This window comes from Mustela nigripes, chromosome 2 (assembly GCF_022355385.1).
Source record: "Mustela nigripes isolate SB6536 chromosome 2, MUSNIG.SB6536, whole genome shotgun sequence".
Classification (NCBI taxonomy): Eukaryota; Metazoa; Chordata; class Mammalia; order Carnivora; family Mustelidae; genus Mustela; species Mustela nigripes.
Genome location: NC_081558.1, coordinates 18,674,413 through 18,696,587, shown reverse-complemented (window position 1 = coordinate 18,696,587; position 22,175 = coordinate 18,674,413). Strand labels below are relative to the sequence as shown.

Here is a 22,175-nt window from a genome sequence, read left to right as displayed (position 1 = left end):
CCTGCAGATGTGACCCCCAGGGCCAGGTCTGTGGCACTCATGCCTGTGATTCCTCCAGCAGTGCCTGTCACTGAAAACGCTTTGTCTCTGGATGGGACTGTAGCAGTTGTCTGGTAAGCTTTGACCCATGTTCTGATTTGACCTTGGTCTTTGGCTCTGAGCTTCTAGAAGCTGATTCGTATAAGGCTATAATCAGTGTGACTATAGACTGAGCCTTGCACACGGGTTGGTTTGACTCCCTGATGGTCATCAGGGTCAATGCAACCTCAGCTAGCTGAACCAGCATATGCCCTCCGGTGGGAGCTTTGGGAGCCTAAAAAGGAAAAGCGATAGAACAAGTTACAACAGTATTGGTTTAAAGCACTGGGTTTAAAGGTGTTTTGCAACAAACATGTTTGAGGGAACTCAGGCCAAGAAACAGTTCCATCCTTTTTTGCCTCTCCTTGAATGTAAATCCTTTGTTTAACTTTTACTTCAACCCCTGCAGTGTCCTCATCTTACCTCTTATGAAGTACTTATGTAGTATACTGGGGTCTCCTCACCCTCTCTCAGCAGTAAGCAGAGAAGCAGTCAAGCTCTGTGCTTATACCCTTTCCTCCTGCAACATGCAGTCCCAGTATATGACCCCCCCCCCCCCGGCTCCAGATCTTCCTGTCCTTTTCCCAGCTACTTGCTCTCTGTTACAACCCAAGTTCTGGGGTCTGAGCAGTGACTCTCTAGGCTGCTGGTCCTGTGACTGTGACTTTGGGGGTGCCTACAGCAACAGGTACATAAGGCAGGGCCTGGGAATTGGGATCAGGTGTTAAGAATCAAGAGTTGACTGTCCCTCCCCCCGTGCTTGCTCAGGTGTTCTGCTGGGGAGGGCCTCTGCCTGTGCCACCCTCCGGGGCTGCCACTGCCATGAGCTCTAATCTGGGCACTTCTGTGATGCTCTTGACCAAGCCACTGCTGAAGCTGAGCTTTGCCAGGGCCTCCAGCCAGCTAACCCCCAGTCACCTGTGAGTAGCTGGGAGGGGTAGGGGCAAGGGGGAAACCAAGGCTCAGACTTGGTTTTCAGGGGAGGGAGGGAGTGTATAGAGAGAACCAGTTGGAATAAAAGGCTCAGTAAGATTAGGAAGGTGAGAAAGTCATGGTCAGAAATTTGGTGTTTTAGAACCCATATTTTCAGGGTAATGTGGGAGAAGAGAGGGCCAGAATGTTGGAGGACCCTGACACCTGGCTTGCCCCCAGGGAACCCCCTGGCCTGCTCCTGCCCACTGTACACAAACCTCAGGGACCTCTCCTGGTTGGCTCTGGCCACGACTTTGGAGACAGCATGACCCTCAGTGTGCTCGCCACCCTGCTAGGCAAGCCTATTATAGCACCCAGCTGCCCAAAGTGAGGAGTATGAAGAAGAGAGTGGGGTCATAGGTTGCTAGGGTCTTAGTAGGGATGGGGCACAAGGCCTGACGATATGGTCCCAAGACCTCCCTAAGGTCTTGGGGTAATGGGAACCTAAGTCCTGAGGTCCAGGTCTGGGGTGATCTGGTTCTGGGAGTCTTTGTCTCACATCCAGGCCCCAGAGGAGCCCCTGCTTTTGCAGACTGCCTTGGGGTTTGTAGATATGGTTGATGGGACTGGCCTCTCTCTGCTGGCGCCCACAGTGCCGTGTGCCTCGGAGTATGACATTATCCTGCACTATGAAACCAAGGTCCATGACATAGGTACCAAGCAGGTGAATGGGTGATTCTGGGTGGGAGGCAGGGGCAGCTCTATGACTGCTGACCCCTAACCGCAGGCACCGAAGACTGACAGGCATTAGTCTGTGTTTGTGCTCAGGCCCTGCCCAGGAGCACCCACTGTGCCCATCTGCACTCACAGCAGCTGTTCCAGGTGGCCTTCACCTATGCACACAGGTAGGCAGGACCCTAAAACCCCCAATAGCAAAACTCCATTATGCTACCAACACATTTGAAACAACACTCAAAGTGGAAAAATCTCCAATCTGGAATCTCATCATGTCGTAGAGCAATCAAAACAGGGACTGAAGGTAAAACAGCAAGAGTTAAGAAGTTGGTCTTTTTTGCATGGGTCATAGGATGAAATACTGAAGGCATCAGAAATGGGACACCCCTGGGGCCACATGATCACAGCCTCCTTACCCCACCTTCCCTGCTCCCTGCAGACCTGTGGTTTTATCCAGACCTTTCTGCTTTGAACCAGGGACACGCTACTCCGTGATTCCGCAACTATGGAGGACCAAGGGGGCGCAGAGACATGAGGGGAGCACTATCCTTCTGGATTCTGTGAGGTCCTACGGGCTCCACCCCGCATCTGGGGGAGACAAATTATAGCAGAGTGATGTGGATGTCGTAGAGCTGGGGAGTAAGCATCACAGAGGCCTGGAATTGCACCAAGAGAATTGAGACAGGTGGATAGATAGTGTAAGGAGGCTGATCCAGGCAGCCACAAAGCCCATGCCAAGGACAGGAGGAGAACAGGCAGCCACCAGACCTCCAAGAACCTATGCGCCAGGAGAGGGGCTTAACCTTTATTGTGGGGCAGTGGGGAGCCATGGCAGGGTCTTGAACAAGGAAGATTTGTGGGGGAGAATGGATTATTAGGGGGAGGCTGCTGTGGTGATTCTGACCGAGAGGTGGCATTGCCTGGACTAGATGGGAGCCATTGGGCAGGAAGGAGAAACAGACTCAGAAGAGAACTAGGAAAAGGGGCAGGAAGGGGCTGTGAGATCCACTGTAAGGAAGGGTAATTAGTAGGTGTCGGTGAGTGAGGCTGGGCTCACTGCTCTCTTCTTGCCATCCTCCACCCTCCTACTAGACTGTGTGATGGAGCTGCCTGGGCTGAGATCTGTGGACCTTGGGACCACGGGGCACTTATAGGAACTTCACAAGGCAGGCAGCATGGAGGCAGCCAAGACTGGCCTCCCCAGCACCATGCCTGAGGTTCGTGCCTGCCTTGCCTGCAGCATCTCGGCCCCGCTCCACGGGGGTGGCCCTGGTGAGTATGCAGCCCTGGCTTGAGGGGCCTGCAGCGTGGGGGGTGCAGGAAGCACCGTGAGGCTCAACTTATCTTGCTCTTTCTCCTGCCAGCATGTGAGTGCCACCCCAAGGGTTCCCTGTGTACTGAGTGCGCCCCACCAGGTGGGCAGTGCCCCTGCCCTAATATCATTGGTCGTACCTGTGACCGCCGCATGTCTGGAACATGGCTTCGGGCCCACTGGCTGCAGTGGGGTCTGGGAACAACCATCTCCTTTCTCCTTGTGGCTTGATGGCCCTGTCATTCCCCGCAGAGTGTCACTGCCACACCGAGGGGCCACTGGTACCATCTGTAGCCCTGTGAGTGGGCAGTGCACATGCCAGGCAGCCTTGCCAGTTGCCACTGTGCCCACTGCAGGCCTGGCTTCCATGGCAGTGTTCTGCATCCTGGGGGCTGCTGGCGTGAGTGTGTGGCTAGGATGGGTGAGAACATTCCAAGGCAGGTGGGGTTCTCCTTCCTCAGATCCTTCCTCTTCCTCTTCACAGCTGCAGCTGTGACCCCTGGGACACTGTCCCAGCATGGTGCACCTCTCAGGCTGAAGCCTGCTTTTGCGACCAGGTCAGCGGGCTGTGCTCTTACTGCCCGCACACACTGGGGCGGGACTGTAGCCACTGTGCCCCCCTCTTCTGGAACCTGAGGGGACCCCGGGGCTGTGAGCCCTGCGACTGCCATGCACAACACACTGTGCAGCTGGCATGTCACCCACTGAGTGAGGCCACATTGCACATGGCTTGTGGCAGTGCCCAGGTGTGAGTGAAGGTGTGTGTGTCTCTGACAAGGTGTTACTTGTGCCTGGTGTGAGGGTTCACATGGCCACCAGCACTGGGGGGGGGGGGGTGTAGCTGTGAACAGCTGTGTGAGTCTCTGGTTTTGTGTGACATCAACTGTAAGGTAGTGGTGGGACTTGGTGTAAGCAGACATGAGACCACACACACCTGACCACCCCCCCATGCAGCCGTGTGCTAGTGCATGGGTGACCGATCGTGAATGGGTCCCAGCAAGAGGAATGAACATGGCAGGGGTTGGGTGGGGAGGCTGAGGAGACACAGGTAAAGGGTGGGGATTAAGAGCTGATGCAGGCAGAAGGGGAAGCCACTGTGAGCAAGAGTTTCCAGGAGGAGAGTGGTCAGCGAACAAATGAAATGAGGCCTGAAGTGTGGGTTCTTGGTCTTGAGCAAAGAGACGGTGGGAGTCAGGGTGAAGGAGGCATGAGAGTGAAGGTATGGAGACAGCAGGGGATTCAGATCAGGACACAGAGAAGCAAAGAACAGCAGGACAAGAGTTGAGAACCCAGAGGGTCTGTGGGAGGCTGGCCATGTGGGAAGGCGGGGGCTGGCCAAGGAGGTCAGGCAAGAGGAAGCTGGAAAGGGAGGAGCCTTCAGCCAGGCATCATTGTGGGTGTTGCCTGGGGCAGGAATTGGGCAGGGAGAAGACTCTGTGCTTGGTGTGCATACACTGCCTCTGAATACCTGTGTCCTTCTCCCTGGCCCAGAGGAGGATCAGTGTTCCTACTCACTGGCCCACGCTCTCTTCCCTCAGGTCATGGGTCAGTGCACCTGCTGGGTGGGATTTGGGGGCTGCTCGTGCTCCAGGTGTCAGCATGAGTACTAGGGTGACGCAGAGCAGGAATGCAGAGGTGAGAAGGCCAGTCCCATGATCCACACCATCAGGGGTGACTCTTCTCTCGTATGGAGAACAGGAGAGCGGCGGGGCTTTCCTGGGGGAGAGCACAGCACATTTATTGCTGTTTGTCCCAAAACTCAAAGAAATGTTTATGAAAACAGCTGTTGGCCAGGCCAGGTGGGCACTCAGAGGGCACACAGCAGGTGGCTCTTTTCTAAACCCATCTGCCAGTCCTTTGCCCCAACTGCCCCGTGACTGGATGATAGAGCTTCCAGAGCATTGTGCTGCTTCCCTGCCCAGAGGCTGCCCTGCCATGTAACCTCTGGGGCCAGGGAAGATGCCAGTGCCCATGGCGTTCTGAGCAGTGACTTAGGCAAAGGCTTGTATGCACCCTCCCTCTCACGCTGTTCTCCGGGGCTGCCTTGGAGGCAAGGCTAGGGCAAGTGCTGCCTGCTCCCTGCCTGGCCCGTCTCTGCCCGGCAGCCTGTGCCTGTGACTCACAGGGTTCCATCTCACCCAGCTGTGAGCTACACACAGCGCCTGCTTATGCAAAGAGGGCATCTCAGGGATGAGGTGCCAGGCATGTGTCCATGGCTCCAGAAGTGGCTTCCCATGCTGCATGTCCTGCCCTGCCTGTTTCACCTCCCGGAACCTATGTCTAACTCTGCTCCAGCTGCAGCTGGAAATTGTGGCCTGGAAGGTCACCTCCCTACACCACGGGATACCTGGCTGGGGACAAGTTAGACACCTGCGGGGCCCCGGAGGGGATACTCCAGCAGGCACAGATTCTCCTGGAATCTTCTTCCCCTGTTTTGGGCACTCTGGAGCAACCTACAGAGTGGGTAGCTGGATTCAGGCAAGGGGTCTTGGGTCAGTAAGGAGGAGGTGTCCAGCTAGCTTCTCAGGGCTAGGGATTTCACAGGGTCTCGGGTTGGCCTGTCTGAGTCCTGAGTTTGGGAGTCAGGTGGGTTTTCTTGAGCGAGGAGTCATAAAGGACATTATATCTCTGGTCAGGCTGATACCTCCATCTTCCTGCAGGAGGAAAGTGACTGTGTTGGTACACACGCTGTGGGCCACAGGGCATTTTGTGGTAGAAAGAGAGCCATGGGTTAGGAGGCATTGTGGACGACTGGAAGATTTATCCCAGGAGCTAGACTGAGTCAAGGGTTTGGCCTGGCCCCAAAGGGCTGCAGGAGCCCAAGGTGGGGCCTAATGGTAGGGTGGGTGGGCAGGTGAGGGTAGGGGCTAGGCTGGTGCAGAAGGAACGGACTAGGTGTCCTTGCTTATGTACCTGGGGAGCCCAGAAGGCTGATTGGCCCTGCCTCAGCCAGTGGAGCCCAGAGTCTCCCCTCTATCCATCCCTGCCGTCCCCTGCAGATGCTGCGGCCCAGGTCTCCTCAACTGCCCTGCTTTCCCAGGAGGCCCTGCTTGGAGCCCAGCTTGTGGCCACATTTAGAGAACAAGACAGCATCCTGGGAAAGTCCTGAGAGGCCTGGCGGTGGACAGAGCAGTTGCTGCAGGGGATGGGCCAGCCAGGGACAGGGACAGCTGTATGGGAGCTGAAACAGAAGCTGGTCAACAGGGTCCAGATTGGATCCACAGCTTCTGAGACTCCTAGTCAAAGCTGGAGTGGTGGGTGGAGATATGGATCGCTATAGGGATTCTGCAGAGGCAAGGACTCTCTTCTAGCAGTAACCTGGGTGTAGGGCAATAGGGGATTTGGGACACGCGTTTCTCACCGGATCACCTTCTGGTTGGCAGGAATGCAGGGGTTGGGGATCTGGGCTGGCCTGTGTTCCTGGACCTTGTGCTTTTCCCTCTTGTCCTGGGACCCTGCGCATTGCCCAGTAGGCTCTGCTTGCTTCCTATAACTCTTCCGATAGCCTGGGCATAGCTGCCATGCCCTTCGAGCAGCATCAGCAACCAGTACAGAGCCACTGGGGCCATGAATGGGAGCTAAGGGGGGAGTTATAGGGAACCATAGCTTGGCCATAGGACTGCAGGAGACACATTCCACATCTGACCCACCCCTACCAGCTGCAGCAAATCCAGGCCATGGCAAGCACCACAGGAATCCAGGCCCTGGAGACAAGGCTTCAGGCAAGGGGGCACTGGGGTGTGGCCACCCTAGCCCATGTGCAAGCATGTGCAGATCCCAGCCTTTCCTCCTGGGTACCCGTCTGCTTGTTGTGTGTGTGTTCACAGCTGAAGGCAGGGACAGGTGGGCATCTGGGACACTGCTATGATACTCCTTCCAGAATGAGGACTACTCATAAGGCCTGACCAGGGGTCAGGTGGGAGTACTAGTCCCCTGGCAAATACTTAATAGTTGGCTGGAGGTCAGAGGGAATTGATATGTAGTGTTTGCCAGTTTCCATGGTGTAAGTAAATCCACCACCGCTGATTTTACTCTACCTACCAATTACAAGCTGAGTCACAAAATTCCTGAAAATTTAACACCTGGCTCTCTTATTATTATTATTATTATTTTATTTGACAGAGAGAGATCACAAGTAGGCAGACAGGCAGGCAGTGAGAGAGGAGGAAGCAGGCCCCCTGATGAGCAGAGAACCCGATGCGAGTCTCGATCCCAGGACCCTGAGATCATGACCTGAGCCGACGGCAGAGGCTTAACCCACTGAGCCACCCAGGCGCCCCTAACACCTGGCTCTTGTTAGCCCCCAGCACACCAGGTAGTCATGTCAGAGGCAGGGTATGAGAGGTCAGGATCAGGGTTTGTTGGGTCAGAGGTCAGAGTTCACATCGAGATTCCTACCCCAGATGAAGGTGCAGGTGCTGTGAGTGTGGAGCTGGTGGCATGGTGTGGGCTGGTGGTGCCCCTTCCCCAAAGTGGGGCAGTGGGCCTTGCCCTCCTGCGGGTTCAGATCCAGGGTGCCCTCCCTGCACCAGACACCACAGGAACTGCCCAGAGCTGAAGGCATCCTCTATCAGGCCCAGGAGAGCAGGTGAAGGGCCAGGAGGATGGAGGCAGAGGTCAGAGGGTGGGGAGGAAAGGGATGCCCAACTGATCATCTGCACCCTTCAGGGAGGGGACAGCTAGGGCCAAGGACCAAGCCCTGGATGTTCAGGGGGTGCTGGCTGAGGTGAGAAGTCACATGAGGGCTGCAGAGCGAGGGCTGCAGGCGGCAAAACGAATACTCCCGAGGCCTGGAGGCCAGTGTACAGGAGGTGACACCCCACCCATACCCCTCAGCTCCTTCACACCTCTTGTTCAGTGGCTGCTATTACCCCTATTCGCCCCCTGAGATCCTTAAGCCACTGTGATACTGTGGCGCTACTAAGTACAGAGACCATGAAAGTGCCCTACTTAGTTGCTACCCTGCTGTGACCTCCCAGTGATCCTTTGACCTTTGCCCCCGGTTGGCAGGGCACCTGGCCCAGATGACACTGGCAGTGGAGATGACCGCAGTCCTGGGGGATCTATCCAATGCAGCTGTGGCTTGCAGGACCCTTTTAGGCCAGAGTCAACGGCTGGCCCAGGAGACAGTTTCATGCCTGGGGGCCTGGGCAAGTGAGATGGGTACATGGGGCATTGAGGTCTCACAGGTGGGATTTAGGGTGGGACTGGGCTCTGCTGGGCTGAGGCAGGGTCTCAGCTCTAAAACCCCCTACCCTGCATCCCCCACCTCAAGAACCTTAGGTAGCAATATGCCTAAGACAGTAGGATCTAGGTGGGGTAGGTTTCAGGTTGAGTCCTGCTCTGAGTTGCAGGTGGCCCTACTAGGCATGGCAGAGTTGCAGAAGGACACAGATATATAGCCTGGTGGCCACGGGGCAGGCCTCAGGAGAGCGGGCCCAGCAGGCACGAGCAGAGGTCCAAGAGCTGCTGAAGTGGGCGCAGAACAGCTGGAACCAGCCAGAAGGTAATGGATGGGCCACAGTGGGGTGGCAATAGGATGGGATAAGGGTCAGGTGGGAGGGTCAGAGTCAGAACCGGGTTGGTGTGGGAGGGTCAGGGCTGGGGTCAAAGTTCAGAACAGGGATAGAATTTTGACTAGGGTTAGAACTCATTTAGAGCTGGGGTCAGAGGTAAGGTCATGACAGAATTGAGGACCAGGGTCAGGGAGTAGGGCCAAAGATCAGAGAGTGGCTCACAGGACCTGATCCTCAGTGTTGGAGCACCCCTTGGTGCAGAATGAACAGACAGAGGGCAAGAAGGTGGCCACCCCGTGGGCCCTGGAGCAGTGGGCAGCAGAGCTGCTGAGCACAGGCGGCTATGGGCAAATCTGTATGCCACCTGCTGACTGCGGTCTGTGGATGCCATGCCAGTAAGAGAGACTCTGGGAGTGATTGACCCAAGAATCTCCTGACCTTGGACCAAGGACCCCACTGAGTGCCCGTTGACTCTAACCTTAAGTAACTCCCCATGGGACCCCATGATATCCTCCAGTGATCCTCTGTCCTTGAGAAACCAGATATCCTGTAAAACTTGACAGAGGCCATCTAGTGCCTTTGAACCTGGTAGATCCTTTCCTGAGTGATCTAAAATTCTGAGTCACCTCTAGTATCCCTCAGACCCTCAGGTTGACTACAAGAACCCCGGGGTAACTGGACACCCCTACTCCAGATAACAGGAATAACTCTCAGAGACCCTTAAAGTCCAGTAGTCTGACTGCTGACCTGCTTGAGAGACTTCTTGAGAAACCTGGTGATTCCCCAGAAGAAACCCCAGCTTTCTCCCCCTGTCACGCAGCTCTGGCTACTCTCCACCTGGCCCCAGACAGAGTGGGCACAGCTGTGGGAGCTCAGATCCACTAGGCCCTGGCCCTACAGACCTGTGGAGTCCGTGGTCACCGCCTCTGGTCCCAGGGGCCAGGGTGGGGCACTAGCTTGCAGTTCGCATTCCAGGCCTGGGCTCTGGCCTCCCGGTAGTCCGGAAGATATGGAGTGGATACTTAGCCATAAGATCTGGATTCACTCACTGTCCGTTGTCGACGGCCCCGCACCCACCTTCAAGCTGGGAAACGGAGACAGCACTTCCTGTGCCTACTCGTTGTAGTGATTAAGGGAGATGGAGAGCCCAGGAGCCGTGACTTGGGCAGGGGATAGCCTTTCTCCATCTCTCCTCCTACCCCCATCTTGTCCTGTTGCTCGGTCCAGGCCAACCTAAAATTTCCCACATCCTTAAATAGAGGAGCTTGATGTCTCTGTGTGTGCCTTCTCACCTCCCTGCTTATGCTGGAGCCCCGGGACTGAGCAACCTCATTGATGGTGACATCCACAGCTCCTACAATGCTAGGGACAAAAGTTGTGTTCCATGGACCATTTGAAGTCTCAGATCAGTCTCCTTTCCTTTGCTCATGCCACACCCCCTCCCTGCTGCACCCCCATACTGTGGTGGCCTAAAGCCAACCCCCTTTCCCTTGTTCTGCACAGGCCTGGACAAGGGAGCGCAATAAAGATTTGCAGGGGAGCTTGCCTGTGTCTAGAATGAGGGTTGTTTCTGGAGAGGTGGGAGGGGAACCTCCACATGGTATTACACTCCTGCCCAAGATCCACTCCATGCTTTCCTTCTTGCCATGCTTCTCAACTTTGCTCAAAGTCGCAGGACTCTTCTAGTGGAGGGGCGGCCAGGCCAGCCGGAGGATTGAGTGGGAAATCAGCGCGGAGTTACGGGGGCAGGGTCTGCAGGGAACCCCAAGGGAGGGGGAAGGTGGGCACAGGCTCCAGACCTCTTATCACCCCTCATCTGGATTCCCCTCCTCTTCAGGATGGAGCGGGCCTCAGGGGACCAAGGGAGGGACCTGCGGGGACAGCCCGGGCCCTGGGCGCTTCGACTGGGCCTACTGCTGAGTGGTGAGAGGGCCTGAAAAGGCCTGGGATTTGTGGGATGTGATGGTGGGTCCTGGGGAGCCAGCCCTGGGGCTGCTGGGTGGGAGCGCAGCAGAACTGGCTGACCCACTGTTCCCAGTGCTGGCCACCGCCCTGGCCCAGGCCCTCGTCCCGGATGTGCCAGCCTGTTCCAGGGGAAGCTGCTACCCTGCCACAGGTGACCTGCTAGTGGGCCGTGCTGACAGACTGACTGCCTCCTCCACCTGTGGCTTGCATGGCCCCCAACCCTACTGCATCGTTAGTCACCTGCAGGTGAGGCTGGGTGGGATGAGGGTCTTGGGGGAGGGGGTGCTGGCATTGCCTGAGACACTGACCCTGACCTTGACTCTGACCCAACCCAGGATGAGAAGAAGTGCTTCCTGTGTGACTCCCGGCGCCCCTTCTCTGCTAGAGACAACCCAAACAGCCATCGCATCCAGAATGTAGTTACCAGCTTTGCACCACAGCGCCGGACAGCCTGGTGGCAGTCAGAGAATGGTGAGGTCGTGGGCGGGGCATGGGGTGAGCAGGGTTGCCCACCTGTAGCCTCAAGTCCCTGACCTCCAACTCCTGCCCCAGGTGTCCCCGTGGTCACCATCCAGCTGGACTTGGAGGCTGAGTTTCATTTCACGCACCTCATTATGACCTTCAAGGTGCCCGCATGTCTGGGAGCCTGCTTGAATCACCCTGCTTGGCTCCCCATTGCCCCTGAACAGAGTCCCAGCTCCTTAGCCCAGCCCCACTGAGTTCATATGCTGTGTTCTGGCTGCATGGGAAGTTCCTTCATCTCCCACACCTTCTGTTGCCTTCTGCCTCCAGGCCTTTCCCATGCTGCCCCAAACTGAGGCTGGATTAGGTGCTGCCTCCCTGGGCCCTATGACCCCAAGCCTTCCCCCAAGCAGTGGCTACCCTTCCTGATTATTGCTTGGCTTCCAGCGGTCACCCCCACCTGCCTGTGAGCTGCTTAGGGGCAAGCCCCAGCTGGGAGCAGGGCTCTCTTGATGGGCCTGGGCTGGACTGGAGTCCTGATACTCACTGATCAGCCATGCACCCCACCCAGACATTTCGTCCTGCTGCCATGCTGGTGGAGCGCTCAGCTGACTTTGGACGCACCTGGCATGTCTATCGATATTTTTCCTATGACTGTGGGGCTGACTTTCCAGGAGTCCCACTGGCCCCCCCACGGCACTGGGATGACATAGTCTGTGAGTCCCGCTACTCAGAGATTGAGCCATCTACTGAAGGCGAGGTGAGAGCTGGGATATGACATGGGGCAGGAAAATGGGGGACGATGGGCCTGAAGCAGGGTCCAGTGTCTCTAATGGCTCCTTGTCCCTTCAGGTCATCTATCGTGTGCTAGATCCCGCCATCCCTATCCCAGACCCATATAGCCCACGGATCCAGAGTGAGTATTCCTCTCTTTGAGCCTGGCACAGTTCTAGTGTCCAACTGCTATTTGGGACCTCAGTAGCTATTTTGGGTGCTTCTTAGGGCAGGTGCCAAGTCCAATTTAGCTCAGATAGCAGTAGACAGGAGGTCTCCCAAGGTGACCTTGGCAGCTGCAACCCCTGAGTGGGCATGGGGCAACAAGAGCCTTCCTGGCCAACTGGTTCCCTATCCTTTCCCCCTCCACTTAGACCTGCTGAAGATCACCAACCTACGGGTGAACCTGACACGGCTGCACACACTGGGGGACAACCTGCTTGACCCACGGCGGGAGATCCGTGAGAAATACTATTACGCCCTCTACGAGCTGGTTGTGCGTGGCAACTGCTTCTGTTATGGACATGCCTCGCAGTGTGCACCCGCCCCAGGAGCACCAGCCCATGCTGAGGGCATGGTGAGGGACTTCAGTTGGCTGGAATAGGGCTGGGAGCAACGACAGGCCTGGCTGGACAGTGCTGACCACTTGCCTGCCCGCCTCCTAGGTTCATGGGGCCTGCGTCTGCAAACACAACACTCGTGGCCTCAACTGTGAGCAGTGTCAGGATTTCTATCATGACTTGCCCTGGCGTCCAGCTGAGGATGGCCACAGTCATGCCTGCAGGAGTAAGTGAGATCCTGGCCCCTGCCTGCTGTGGTCTGGCTGTGCTGTGGGTAGAACTTAGAACTGGGTGGTCAAGCATCTAACACCCAGGCTATGTCTGAAGGGTATCCAGGCCTTGATGCTCCTAAGGACTCCCTTAACTCTATTCTAGTCTACTCTGGTCAGGGGCTCAGTGTGATGCTGAAACCTTTAAGTACCTGAGCCCCCCACCCACAAATTGGCCTGCGGCAGGGACCTGCTGTGTCAGTGGGACCCTGAAACCCCTTATCCGCAGGACGTGGTCCCTCAACTGGCCTTTGTCCTGCCTTTCCCTTCCCCAAGAGTGTGAGTGCCATGGGCACGCCCACAGCTGCCACTTTGACATGGCCGCATACCTGGCGTCTGGCAACGTGAGTGGAGGCGTGTGTGATGGATGTCAGCACAATACAGCTGGGCGCCACTGTGAGCTCTGCCGACCCTTCTTCTACCGTGACCCAAGCAAGGACCTGCGGGACCCAGCTGTGTGCCGCTGTGAGGCTGGGGTTGGGCATGGGAGAGGGAAGGCTGAGTCTGGAATAGGAACTAGGAAGCCAGACTGCTGTCCAGGTTGCAGGGGCTTGTAGTGGTGGGAGGGGTGGAGGGTGGAGCCAGGCTGGGAATCCAGTGTCGGGGAGGCTTGGGAGATGGGTGGTGCTGGGCTAGTTGGGATAAGGGTGATCCTACATCTCTTTTTGCCCTCAGCCTGTGACTGTGACCCCATGGGTTCCCAAGACGGTGGTCGCTGTGATCCCCATGATGATCCTGCTATGGGGCTGGTTTCGGGCCAGTGTCGCTGCAAAGAACATGTGGTGGGCTCTCGCTGCCAGCAATGCCGTGACGGCTTCTTTGGGCTCAGTGCCAGTGACCCTGCAGGCTGCCGGCGTATGTGCTTCTTGCCCTAGCTCCTGTACTGACCTTAACCCTTGACTTCTTACTTTTGACCCAACTCAACAGCAGCACTGCCACAGCTCCCCAGAGTGTGATGGGTCTCCTTCCCTGCAGGGTGTCAGTGTGATGCACGGGGCACAGTGCCTGGGGTCACCTCCTGTGACCCCAACAGTGGAACCTGTTTCTGCAAGCGTCTAGTGACTGGACGTGGCTGTAATCGCTGCCTGGTATGACTGGAGGGGCTTGGGATTCTGGGGTCCTGCACTTATCCTCAGAGCACAGGGTGAGAGGGTGGTGTCTGTGTCCCATTGTGGGTGCCGAGACCTTAGGGTCCATTCCTGGCTGAGAGGCGTCAGGTCTGGGAGGTGAAGGGTGGGAGCCATGGTCTAGGGACTGTGTTCACCAAGGGGTGGTAGAGGCTGACAGCTGTCATTGGATTCCCGGATGGGTGGCGAAGGGGTCTATTTCTAGCTCCCAGCATCCTCCTCTCCCCTAGCCTGGTCACTGGGGCCTGAGCCATGATCTGCTTGGCTGCCGTCCGTGTGATTGCGACGTGGGTGGTGCCTTGGATCCCCAGTGAGTGCTGTATAAGGGGTCCCAGGAGGGGTGGGAAAAGATCCTGGGCAGGATAAAGGGCCCTTCTTGAGTAACTCTGGGCTTCCCAGGTGCAATGAGGCCACAGGTCAGTGCCGCTGTCGCCAGCACATGGTGGGGCGACGCTGTGAGCAGGTGCAGCCTGGCTACTTCCGGCCCTTCCTGGACCACCTAACTTGGGAGGCCGAGGACACCCAAGGGCAGGTAGGAGACCACGTTGGGGGGCAGGGCTTGGATTGGAGAGGTGGCATTATGGGTGGTACTTTGTCTGGGCAGGGTGTCTAGCCTTGGATAGGGCCTCAGCTGAAGAGCTGGGTGTGAGGACAGGCTGTGGCCGAAGAGATGGTTCTTACCTGAGCACCCACACTGAGCTGCGCCCCTCACAGATGGTCGACGTGGTGGAGCGCTTGGCGACCCCTAGTGGGACTCCATCCTGGACAGGCCGGGGCTTTGTTAGGCTGCAGGAAGGTCAGACGCTGGAGTTCCTGGTCACCTCTGTGCCGAGAGCCATGGACTACGACCTGCTGCTGCGCTTGGAGCCCCAGGTCAGACCCTCTGAAACCTAACCCTGAGCCACACCTCTGGGTCTGGTAGCATTTCCTTCATCATCCCCTCCCCCCAGGTCCCTGAGCAATGGGCAGAGATGGAAGTGACCGTGCAGCGCCCAGGGCCTGTGTCTGCCCACAGCCCATGTGGGCATGTGCTGCCCAAGGATGACCACATCCCAGGGACTCTGCGACCAGAAACCCGGTGAGGATACTAATGGTAGCATTTGTTGCAGTGGAGGGTTGTGGGCCAGCCATAATTCCCTGAAGGGCACTTGGAAGACGCTGCTGCTCATTCATCTGTCCCTTGCTTCAAGTGCTTTCTCCTGAATGCTGTCTTCCAGGTGCTGTTAGGAATGGCACAGGTCAGAAGAAGGAGTAGAACAAGGCTTGCTCTCTTAGGGGTCTAAGTTCCAGAGGCCTGTGGCTGGAATTAATGGGAAGCCATTCAGTGTCACTACAGGGAATGCCCACAGGGGAAGGGAAGGCATCAGAGCCTCTGAGCAGGGATGTGACTGGTCTGATGATTGTTTCCTTACATTTTGGGTTGTATTTGTTTCATGTACCTTTTTTTAATCACCTTTTTTTCACATTTTATTATGTAAGTATTCAAACAATACACAGAAGTGGAGAGAACAGCATATGATGGACCGTATCCATTATAGACATCTTTTCAATTGAGATTTAACAAAGATCCGTCTACTTGCTGAATGGAAAATAGACTTAAAGGTGGAGGTTGTTCAGTTAGCTGAGTGACAGTGGGTTGGCCAGAGGTTTAGTGGCAATTGTGGCAAGATGAAGGTTCCAGAGGGTTCCAGTGGCAGAGCTGATGGCTTAGACATATAGGCAAGGGAGAGAAAGTGGAAAGATAACTCTAGCATTTTGGTCTTGTTCATCTGGGTGAGGATTGACCCCTTTACTGGATAGAGACATAGGGGAAGCAGTTCCAAGGTACTTAGGGATGGAGGAAAAGTCCAGTGGGTGGGTGGATTTCTGTGTCTGGAATTACTGGGAGGTCTCAAGTTGGAGATATAAATTTGGGACTTGTCACTAAAGGGATAGGTCTAAGTGAAATGACCAGAGAAAGGAAGGAGGACCAGAACCAAGCTTTGGGGTGTTTGAGACCAGTAGAGGAGGAGCTGGGGGTGAGGGAAAATCAGGAGTATGGACAGGATTCCAGAAGGGAGAGAAGAGTGTCTCAGGAAGAAGGATGCCTTGCTTTCATGACATGTCGCTAAATGCTGGAGGAGATGGAAACAGAGAAGAGGCAGCTGGGTTTGGCCTCATGGTGGTCAATGGTGAGCTTGGTACAGGCTGTCCCCTTGGCATGTTGGCACAGAAACCCCATTGGCATGGGAGGCTAGAATGGAGGTAGTGACCACAGTCTAGTTTTAGGAATCTCTTGGGAAGGAAAGCAAAGACAAAGTAACAGCTAAGGGAGACTTGGGGATTGAGGGAAGATGTTTTCAAGGGAAATAAAAGAACCCTAGCATGGGTTTGCAGGAGGATGAGAATGACCTAGGAAAGGCAAGGCCAGGTGGCAGAGGGGGGATGATGTAGTGTTGATGAAGAAGAGCAGAGGTTGGAGGTCAAGGTTGGAGGAAGGATGAGGAGGCCATTGAATAAAAATTGGCAGGTATTTGTGCTGGGAAAATGCTGTGTGGGTTGCAGGGTTGTAGGGAGTGTTTTCAGAGATGGGTCTGCACAGGTGTAGGACTCTGGCGAGGCAGGTTTATGGGAATCTCCTGTATGGATTCTCTGTCAGTCTGTCCAGCTGTCTGTCAGCATGACCCAGCCTTACCTGATGTCTTTCTTGGCCAGTGAGTTGGCTGCTGGTGTGTGGGCTGGGGAGGCCTAGGCTGGTGGGAATAGGGACCCTGGGTGAACCCCATACCTGTCTTTTTCTCCCCCCAGGTATATGGTGTTTCCCAGACCTGTCTGCCTTGAGCCTGGCATGTCTTACAAAGTACATCTGAAGCTGGTGCGAACAGGGGGAGGCGCCCAGATGGATGCTCCCTACTCTGGACCCAGCCTCCTCATTGACTCGGTGAATAGCTCCTTTCCCCATGCTGACCAAGAAGGCAGGGTCTGTGGGATGGGACCTGTAGCAGCGGCTGGACAGGAGGGGCCCATGATGGAAGAGACAGGCCCGGGGGGGTGCTCATTGCTCTGGCAGTGCCAATAGAGTCCTGGGTCTGGGCCTCACTCTTCCTTGCTCATCGCTTTAGCTGGTGCTGCTGCCCCGTGTCCTGGTGCTAGAGATGTTTAGTGGGGGGGACGCCGAGGCTCTGGAGCGCCGTGCCACCTTTGAACGCTACCGCTGCCATGAGGAGGGGCTGGTGCCCAGTAAGACCCCTCCCTCTGAGGCCTGCGCCCCCCTCCTCATCAGCCTGTCCGCCATCCTCTACAACGGTGCCTTGCGTGAGTGTCTGTGCTGTGGGCTGGTGGGGCAGAGGTGTGGGGCCCCAGCCTGACTTGGCCCTCTCCCCCTGCCCCACAGCCTGTCAGTGTGACCCTCAGGGCTCCCTAAGTTCTGAGTGTGATCCCCACGGCGGCCAGTGCCTGTGTAAGCCTGCGGTGGTGGGGCGCCGCTGTGATGTCTGTGCCCCTGGCTTCTACGGCTTTGGCCCCACAGGCTGTCAAGGTACCTGCCTGCCTTTCTTCCCTCTTATTCTCTCTCCTCGCCACAACTGGCTTCCTCCCTCCCTCCCACCATGCTTCTTTCTTTCTCTGACTCTGCCTTAGGCCCCACACTGCCGGCACTGGGGCACTGGAAGTTCTCTTTGATTCCCCGACTTTCCTACCCTAACCCCACCTAGATTCCCTCAGACTCCTTCCCTGGCTCAGCCTCTGCCTTGCCCCCAGCCTGCCAGTGCAGTTCCGAGGGGGCACTCAGTGGCCTGTGTGAAGGGACCAGTGGGCAGTGCCCCTGCCGAACTGGGGCCTTCGGGCTTCGCTGCGATCGCTGCCAGCGTGGCCAGTGGGGATTTCCTAGCTGCCAGCCATGTGTCTGCAACGGGCACGCAGACGAGTGTGACACCCGCACAGGCACTTGCCTGGGCTGCCGTGATCACACCGGGGGTGAGCACTGTGAAAGGTGAGCCTGGAGCAACTAGGAGTGGGTGGGTGGGTGGGAAGGCAGCTCCGGGATCACATCTCTCTTCCTGTCACTCCCTGAAGGTGCATTGCTGGCTTCCATGGGGACCCACGGCTCCCATATGGGGGCCAGTGCCGGCCCTGTCCCTGCCCTGAAGGCCCTGGGAGCCGGAGGCACTTTGCTACTTCCTGCCGTCGGGATGGGTACTCCCAGCAGATCGTGTGCCACTGTAGGGCAGGCTACACAGGTGAGTAGATAAGGTGCAGGTGTGGGGTCAGGGTGGGGCAGCTGAACTGAACACTCATGCCTTCCCCAACTGTGGGCAGGGCCGCGGTGTGATGCTTGTGCCCCTGGGTACTTTGGGGACCCGTCAAGGCCGGGTGGCCAGTGCCAGCCATGTGAGTGCAGTGGGAACATTGACCCCACGGACCCTGATGCCTGTGACCCCCACACGGGACAATGCCTGCGCTGCTTACACCACACAGAAGGGCCCCACTGTGCCCACTGCAAGCCTGGCTTCCATGGGCAGGCTGCCCGACAGAGCTGTCACCGTGAGTGTGGGATTGGGAAGGGATTGGGGGGGGGGATCGGAGTCTGCTGTGCGGGCTCCCCTTGATTAATGTGCTTGACCAGCACAGGCTGCGTCTGCAACTTGCTGGGTACAGATCCCCAGCATTGCCCATCCACTGACCGCTGCAACTGTGACCCAAGCAGTGGGCAGTGCCCATGCCTCCCCAATGTCCAGGGCCCTAGCTGTGACCGCTGTGCCCCCAACTTCTGGAACCTTACCAGCGGCCATGGCTGTCAGCCCTGTGCCTGCCACCCAAGCCGAGCCAGAGGCCCCACCTGCAATGAGGTATAGGACCCTGCTGTGGATCTCTGGGTGGGTGGGGCTAGCTGTCTGTCTCCAGTCTGAAGAGCTTAGCCTCTGATGGAGGCGCTGACCTCTGCCCTGTTCCCACTCTAGTTCACAGGGCAGTGCCATTGCCGTGCTGGCTTTGGTGGGCGAACTTGTTCTGAGTGCCAGGAGCTCCACTGGGGAGACCCTGGGTTGCAGTGCCGTGGTAAGCCAACAGGGCCAGGGTGGCTAGGGGGCTTCCTGGGATGCTCTATTGGCACCCTAATTCTGTGATCTGCCCTTTCTTGCAGCCTGTGACTGTGACCCTCGTGGAATAGACACACCTCAGTGTCACCGCTCCACAGGGCACTGCAGCTGCCGTCCAGGCGTGTCAGGCGTGCGCTGTGACCAGTGTGCCCGAGGCTTCTCAGGAGTCTTTCCTGCTTGCTACCCATGCCACGCATGCTTTGGGGACTGGGACCGAGTGGTCCAGGATTTGGCTGCCCGTACACGGCGTCTGGAACAGCGGGCACAGGAGCTGCAGCAGACGGGTGTGCTGGGCGCCTTTGAAAGCAGCTTCTGGCACATACAGGAGAAGCTGGGGACTGTGCAGGGGATTGTGGGTGCCCGCAACGCCTCAGCTGCATCCACTGCACAGCTCATGGAGTCTACAGAGGAGCTGCGGTGCGGATGGTCCTGAGGATATGTGGAGGGATGGGGTAGAGACCCAATGGACCAGGGCCTAAGCTTCTCTAAACACCACCCCCACTGGCACAGGCGTGAAATTGGAGAGGCCACTGAGCACCTGACCCGGCTGGAGGCAAAACTGACAGATGTGCAGGATGAGAACTTCAATGCCAACCATGCACTAAGCAGTCTGGAGCGAGATGGGCTTGCACTTAATCTCACACTGCGGCAGCTGGATCAGCATCTAGACCTGCTCAAGCATTCAAACTTCCTGGGTGAGCTGTTGGCCAGCTTGGCAGGTGGACCAGGGTTGGGCGATCTTTTTTTTTTTTTTTTTTTGAGAGTGAGAGAGAGAGAGAGAGGAGGAGAGAGAGAGAAATCTTAAGCAGTTTCCACGCCCAGCACAGAGCCCAACATGGGGCTTGATCTCACGACCCTGAAATCATGACCTGAGCCAAAATCAAGAGTTGGATGCTTAACTCAGGCACCCCGGGTTAGGTGATCTTTAGCTGACTGCCAGCCTCTGCCTATTATAGGTGCCTATGACAGCATCCGCCACGCCCACAGTCTGTCTGCAGAGGCAGAACATCGTGCCAACACATCGGCCTTGACAGTGCCCAGCCCCGTGAGCAACTCAGCAGATACCAGGCACCGGACAGAGGAGCTAATGGCTGCCCAGAGGGAGGACTTCAACCGCAAACACATGGCCAACCAGAGGGCACTAGGCGAGCTCTCTGCTCGTACCCATTCCCTGAGCTTGACAGCCATAAATGAACTGGTAAGGCACAGCATGAGGTGGGACTTGTGGCTGTGGCTGTTCCTTCTGCAGGGCCCTGACTTTTCTGTGCCTGGCAGGTGTGTGGACCCCCGGGGGATGCACCCTGTGCTACAAGCCCTTGTGGGGGTGCCGGCTGTCTGGACGAGGACGGGCAGCCCCGCTGTGGGGGCCTCGGCTGCAATGGGGCAGTAGCCATGGCGGACCTGGCACTGGGCCGGGCCAGGCACACACAGGCAGAGTTGCAGCGGGCACTGGCAGAAGGTGGTGGCATCCTCAGCCAGGTGGCTGAGACCCGTCGGCGGGCAGGCGAGGCACAGCAGCGGGCCCAGGCAGCCCTGGACAAGGCTAATGCTTCCAGGGGACAGGTGGAGAAGGCCAACCAAGAACTTCGGGAACTTATCCAGAATGTGAAGGACTTCCTTAGCCGTGAGCCTCCTGTGTAGCCCAGGCCATGTGGTTGTTTTCCCTGTGTCTGTGTTCATACTTGTGTCTGTGGGTTCATACTTGGGTCAGGGCCTGCACTGGACCTGTGTTTATCACCCCATGTCTAGTCCCTCAACCTTTGCCTATGTGGTCCCAAAATCAATGACCCCAAGCCTGTGCCCACTTATAGTTCCATCACTGTGCCTATTAACAAACCCACATTCCATGTGTGGTCCCATGCCCCAAGATTGTATCCGATGCCTGTGTTCGAGAATCTGTGTGCCTAAGGCCTTGCCTGTGTCCCCATAGAGGAGGGGGCTGATCCCGATAGCATTGAGATGGTGGCCACACGAGTGCTAGAGCTCTCCATCCCAGCATCACCTGAGCAGATTCAGCACCTGGCAGGCGCGATTGCAGAGAGAGTCCGGAGCCTGGCGGATGTGGACACAATCCTGGCCCGTACTGTGGGAGATGTGCGTCGGGCAGAGCAGCTACTACAAGATGCACGGCGGGCAAGGTCTGATCGTGACCCTGGCCCCTATCCTTGACACCTGGTCCTGATACTTACAGGCCCTAATTCCCTCTCTTCCTCAGGAGCCGGGCTGAGGGTGAGAAACAGAAGGCAGAAACTGTACAGGCAGCACTGGAGGAAGCCCAGAGGGCACAGGGTGCTGCTCAGGGTGCCATTCAGGGGGCAGTAGTTGACACACAGGACACCGAGCGAACCCTGCACCAGGTGTGGTCTCTCTGGGATATCATGGGAAAAGATTAAGGGCATGCACCCATAGACCTGTTTAACCCTGTGTCCACCCATGACAGGTGCAGGAGAAGGTGGCAGGTGCGGAGCAGGCACTGAGCTCTGCAGGCGAGCGGGCTCAGCAGTTGGATGGTCTCCTGGAGGCTCTGAAATTGAAACGAGCAGGGAATAGCCTGGCAGCCTCTAGCGCTGAAGAAACAGCAGGCAATGCCCAGGGTCGTGCCCGGGAAGCTGAGCAGGTGGGTTGAGGCAGAGCCAGCTGGTGGGGGTTGGGCTAGAGGCTGGGCCTTCACTGTGCCACCTCACTGACTTTGCCGTCTCTATCTGCAGCTGCTGCAGGGCCCAGTGGGCGACCAGTACCAGACGGTGAAGGCCTTGGCTGAGCGCAAGGCCCAGGGTGTGCTGGCTGCGCAGGAGCGGGCAGAGCAGCTTCGGGATGAGGCTCGAGGCTTGTTGCAGGCTGCTCAGGACAAGCTGCAACGGTTGCAAGGTGAGGACTGGGGTGGGTGGAACTCCAGAGGTGTGGGTCCGTGGGCAAAGGACCCTTCAGCTGAGACCTGACCCTTCTAGAGCTGGAAGGCACCTATGAGGAGAACGAGCGGGCCCTGGAAGGCAAAGCCGCCCAGCTGGATGGGCTGGAGGCCAGGATGCGTAGTGTGCTTCAAGCCATCAACCTGCAGGTCCAGATCTACAACACCTGCCAGTGACCCCTGCAGGATTCCTACCCCACCCCCGCAGCCCCGCCCCCGTTACTGTCTTTGCATGGCGAAGTTCCCAGTCTGACCAGGCCCCCAATAAACCGCTGTGAATCCCCACTGTGTCGTCTGGACTCTGATTTGGGAAGGGGCGGGGTCTCTGGGCGGAACCTCAGGACGCCACCAGCTGGGCCAGGGCGAAGCCAAGGCACCGGAGCCCCGCCTCCTCCGTCCGGGCCCGCCCCGGAGCTACCCGCCGCCGCGTGCCCGCTCCCACCGGAAGTGCGTCACCAGCTAGGCGCTTAGCCACCCGCGGC

General features: G+C 57.2%; 1 protein-coding gene across 1 annotated transcript; it reads left to right on the top strand.

Moving 5' to 3' along the window:
• The first annotated feature begins 10,198 nt into the window (after window positions 1–10,198).
• LAMB2 (laminin subunit beta 2) lies at window positions 10,199–21,978 on the top strand. Its single transcript, XM_059389714.1, has 33 exons — window positions 10,199–10,303; window positions 10,391–10,476; window positions 10,592–10,764; window positions 10,854–10,989; window positions 11,071–11,144; window positions 11,552–11,740; window positions 11,833–11,896; window positions 12,129–12,331; window positions 12,420–12,540; window positions 12,860–13,048; window positions 13,259–13,438; window positions 13,559–13,671; window positions 13,941–14,020; window positions 14,110–14,242; window positions 14,425–14,583; window positions 14,661–14,788; window positions 16,498–16,630; window positions 16,812–17,004; window positions 17,084–17,227; window positions 17,449–17,680; window positions 17,764–17,927; window positions 18,007–18,231; window positions 18,319–18,536; window positions 18,648–18,744; window positions 18,830–19,202; window positions 19,296–19,480; window positions 19,742–19,983; window positions 20,061–20,409; window positions 20,716–20,923; window positions 21,001–21,142; window positions 21,226–21,402; window positions 21,494–21,653; window positions 21,734–21,978. Exons 2-33 carry the CDS (start codon window positions 10,392–10,394, stop codon window positions 21,868–21,870), a joined length of 5,406 nt encoding a protein of 1,801 aa, XP_059245697.1. The 5' UTR covers window positions 10,199–10,303; window position 10,391; the 3' UTR covers window positions 21,871–21,978.
• Window positions 21,979–22,175: the final 197 nt, after the last annotated feature.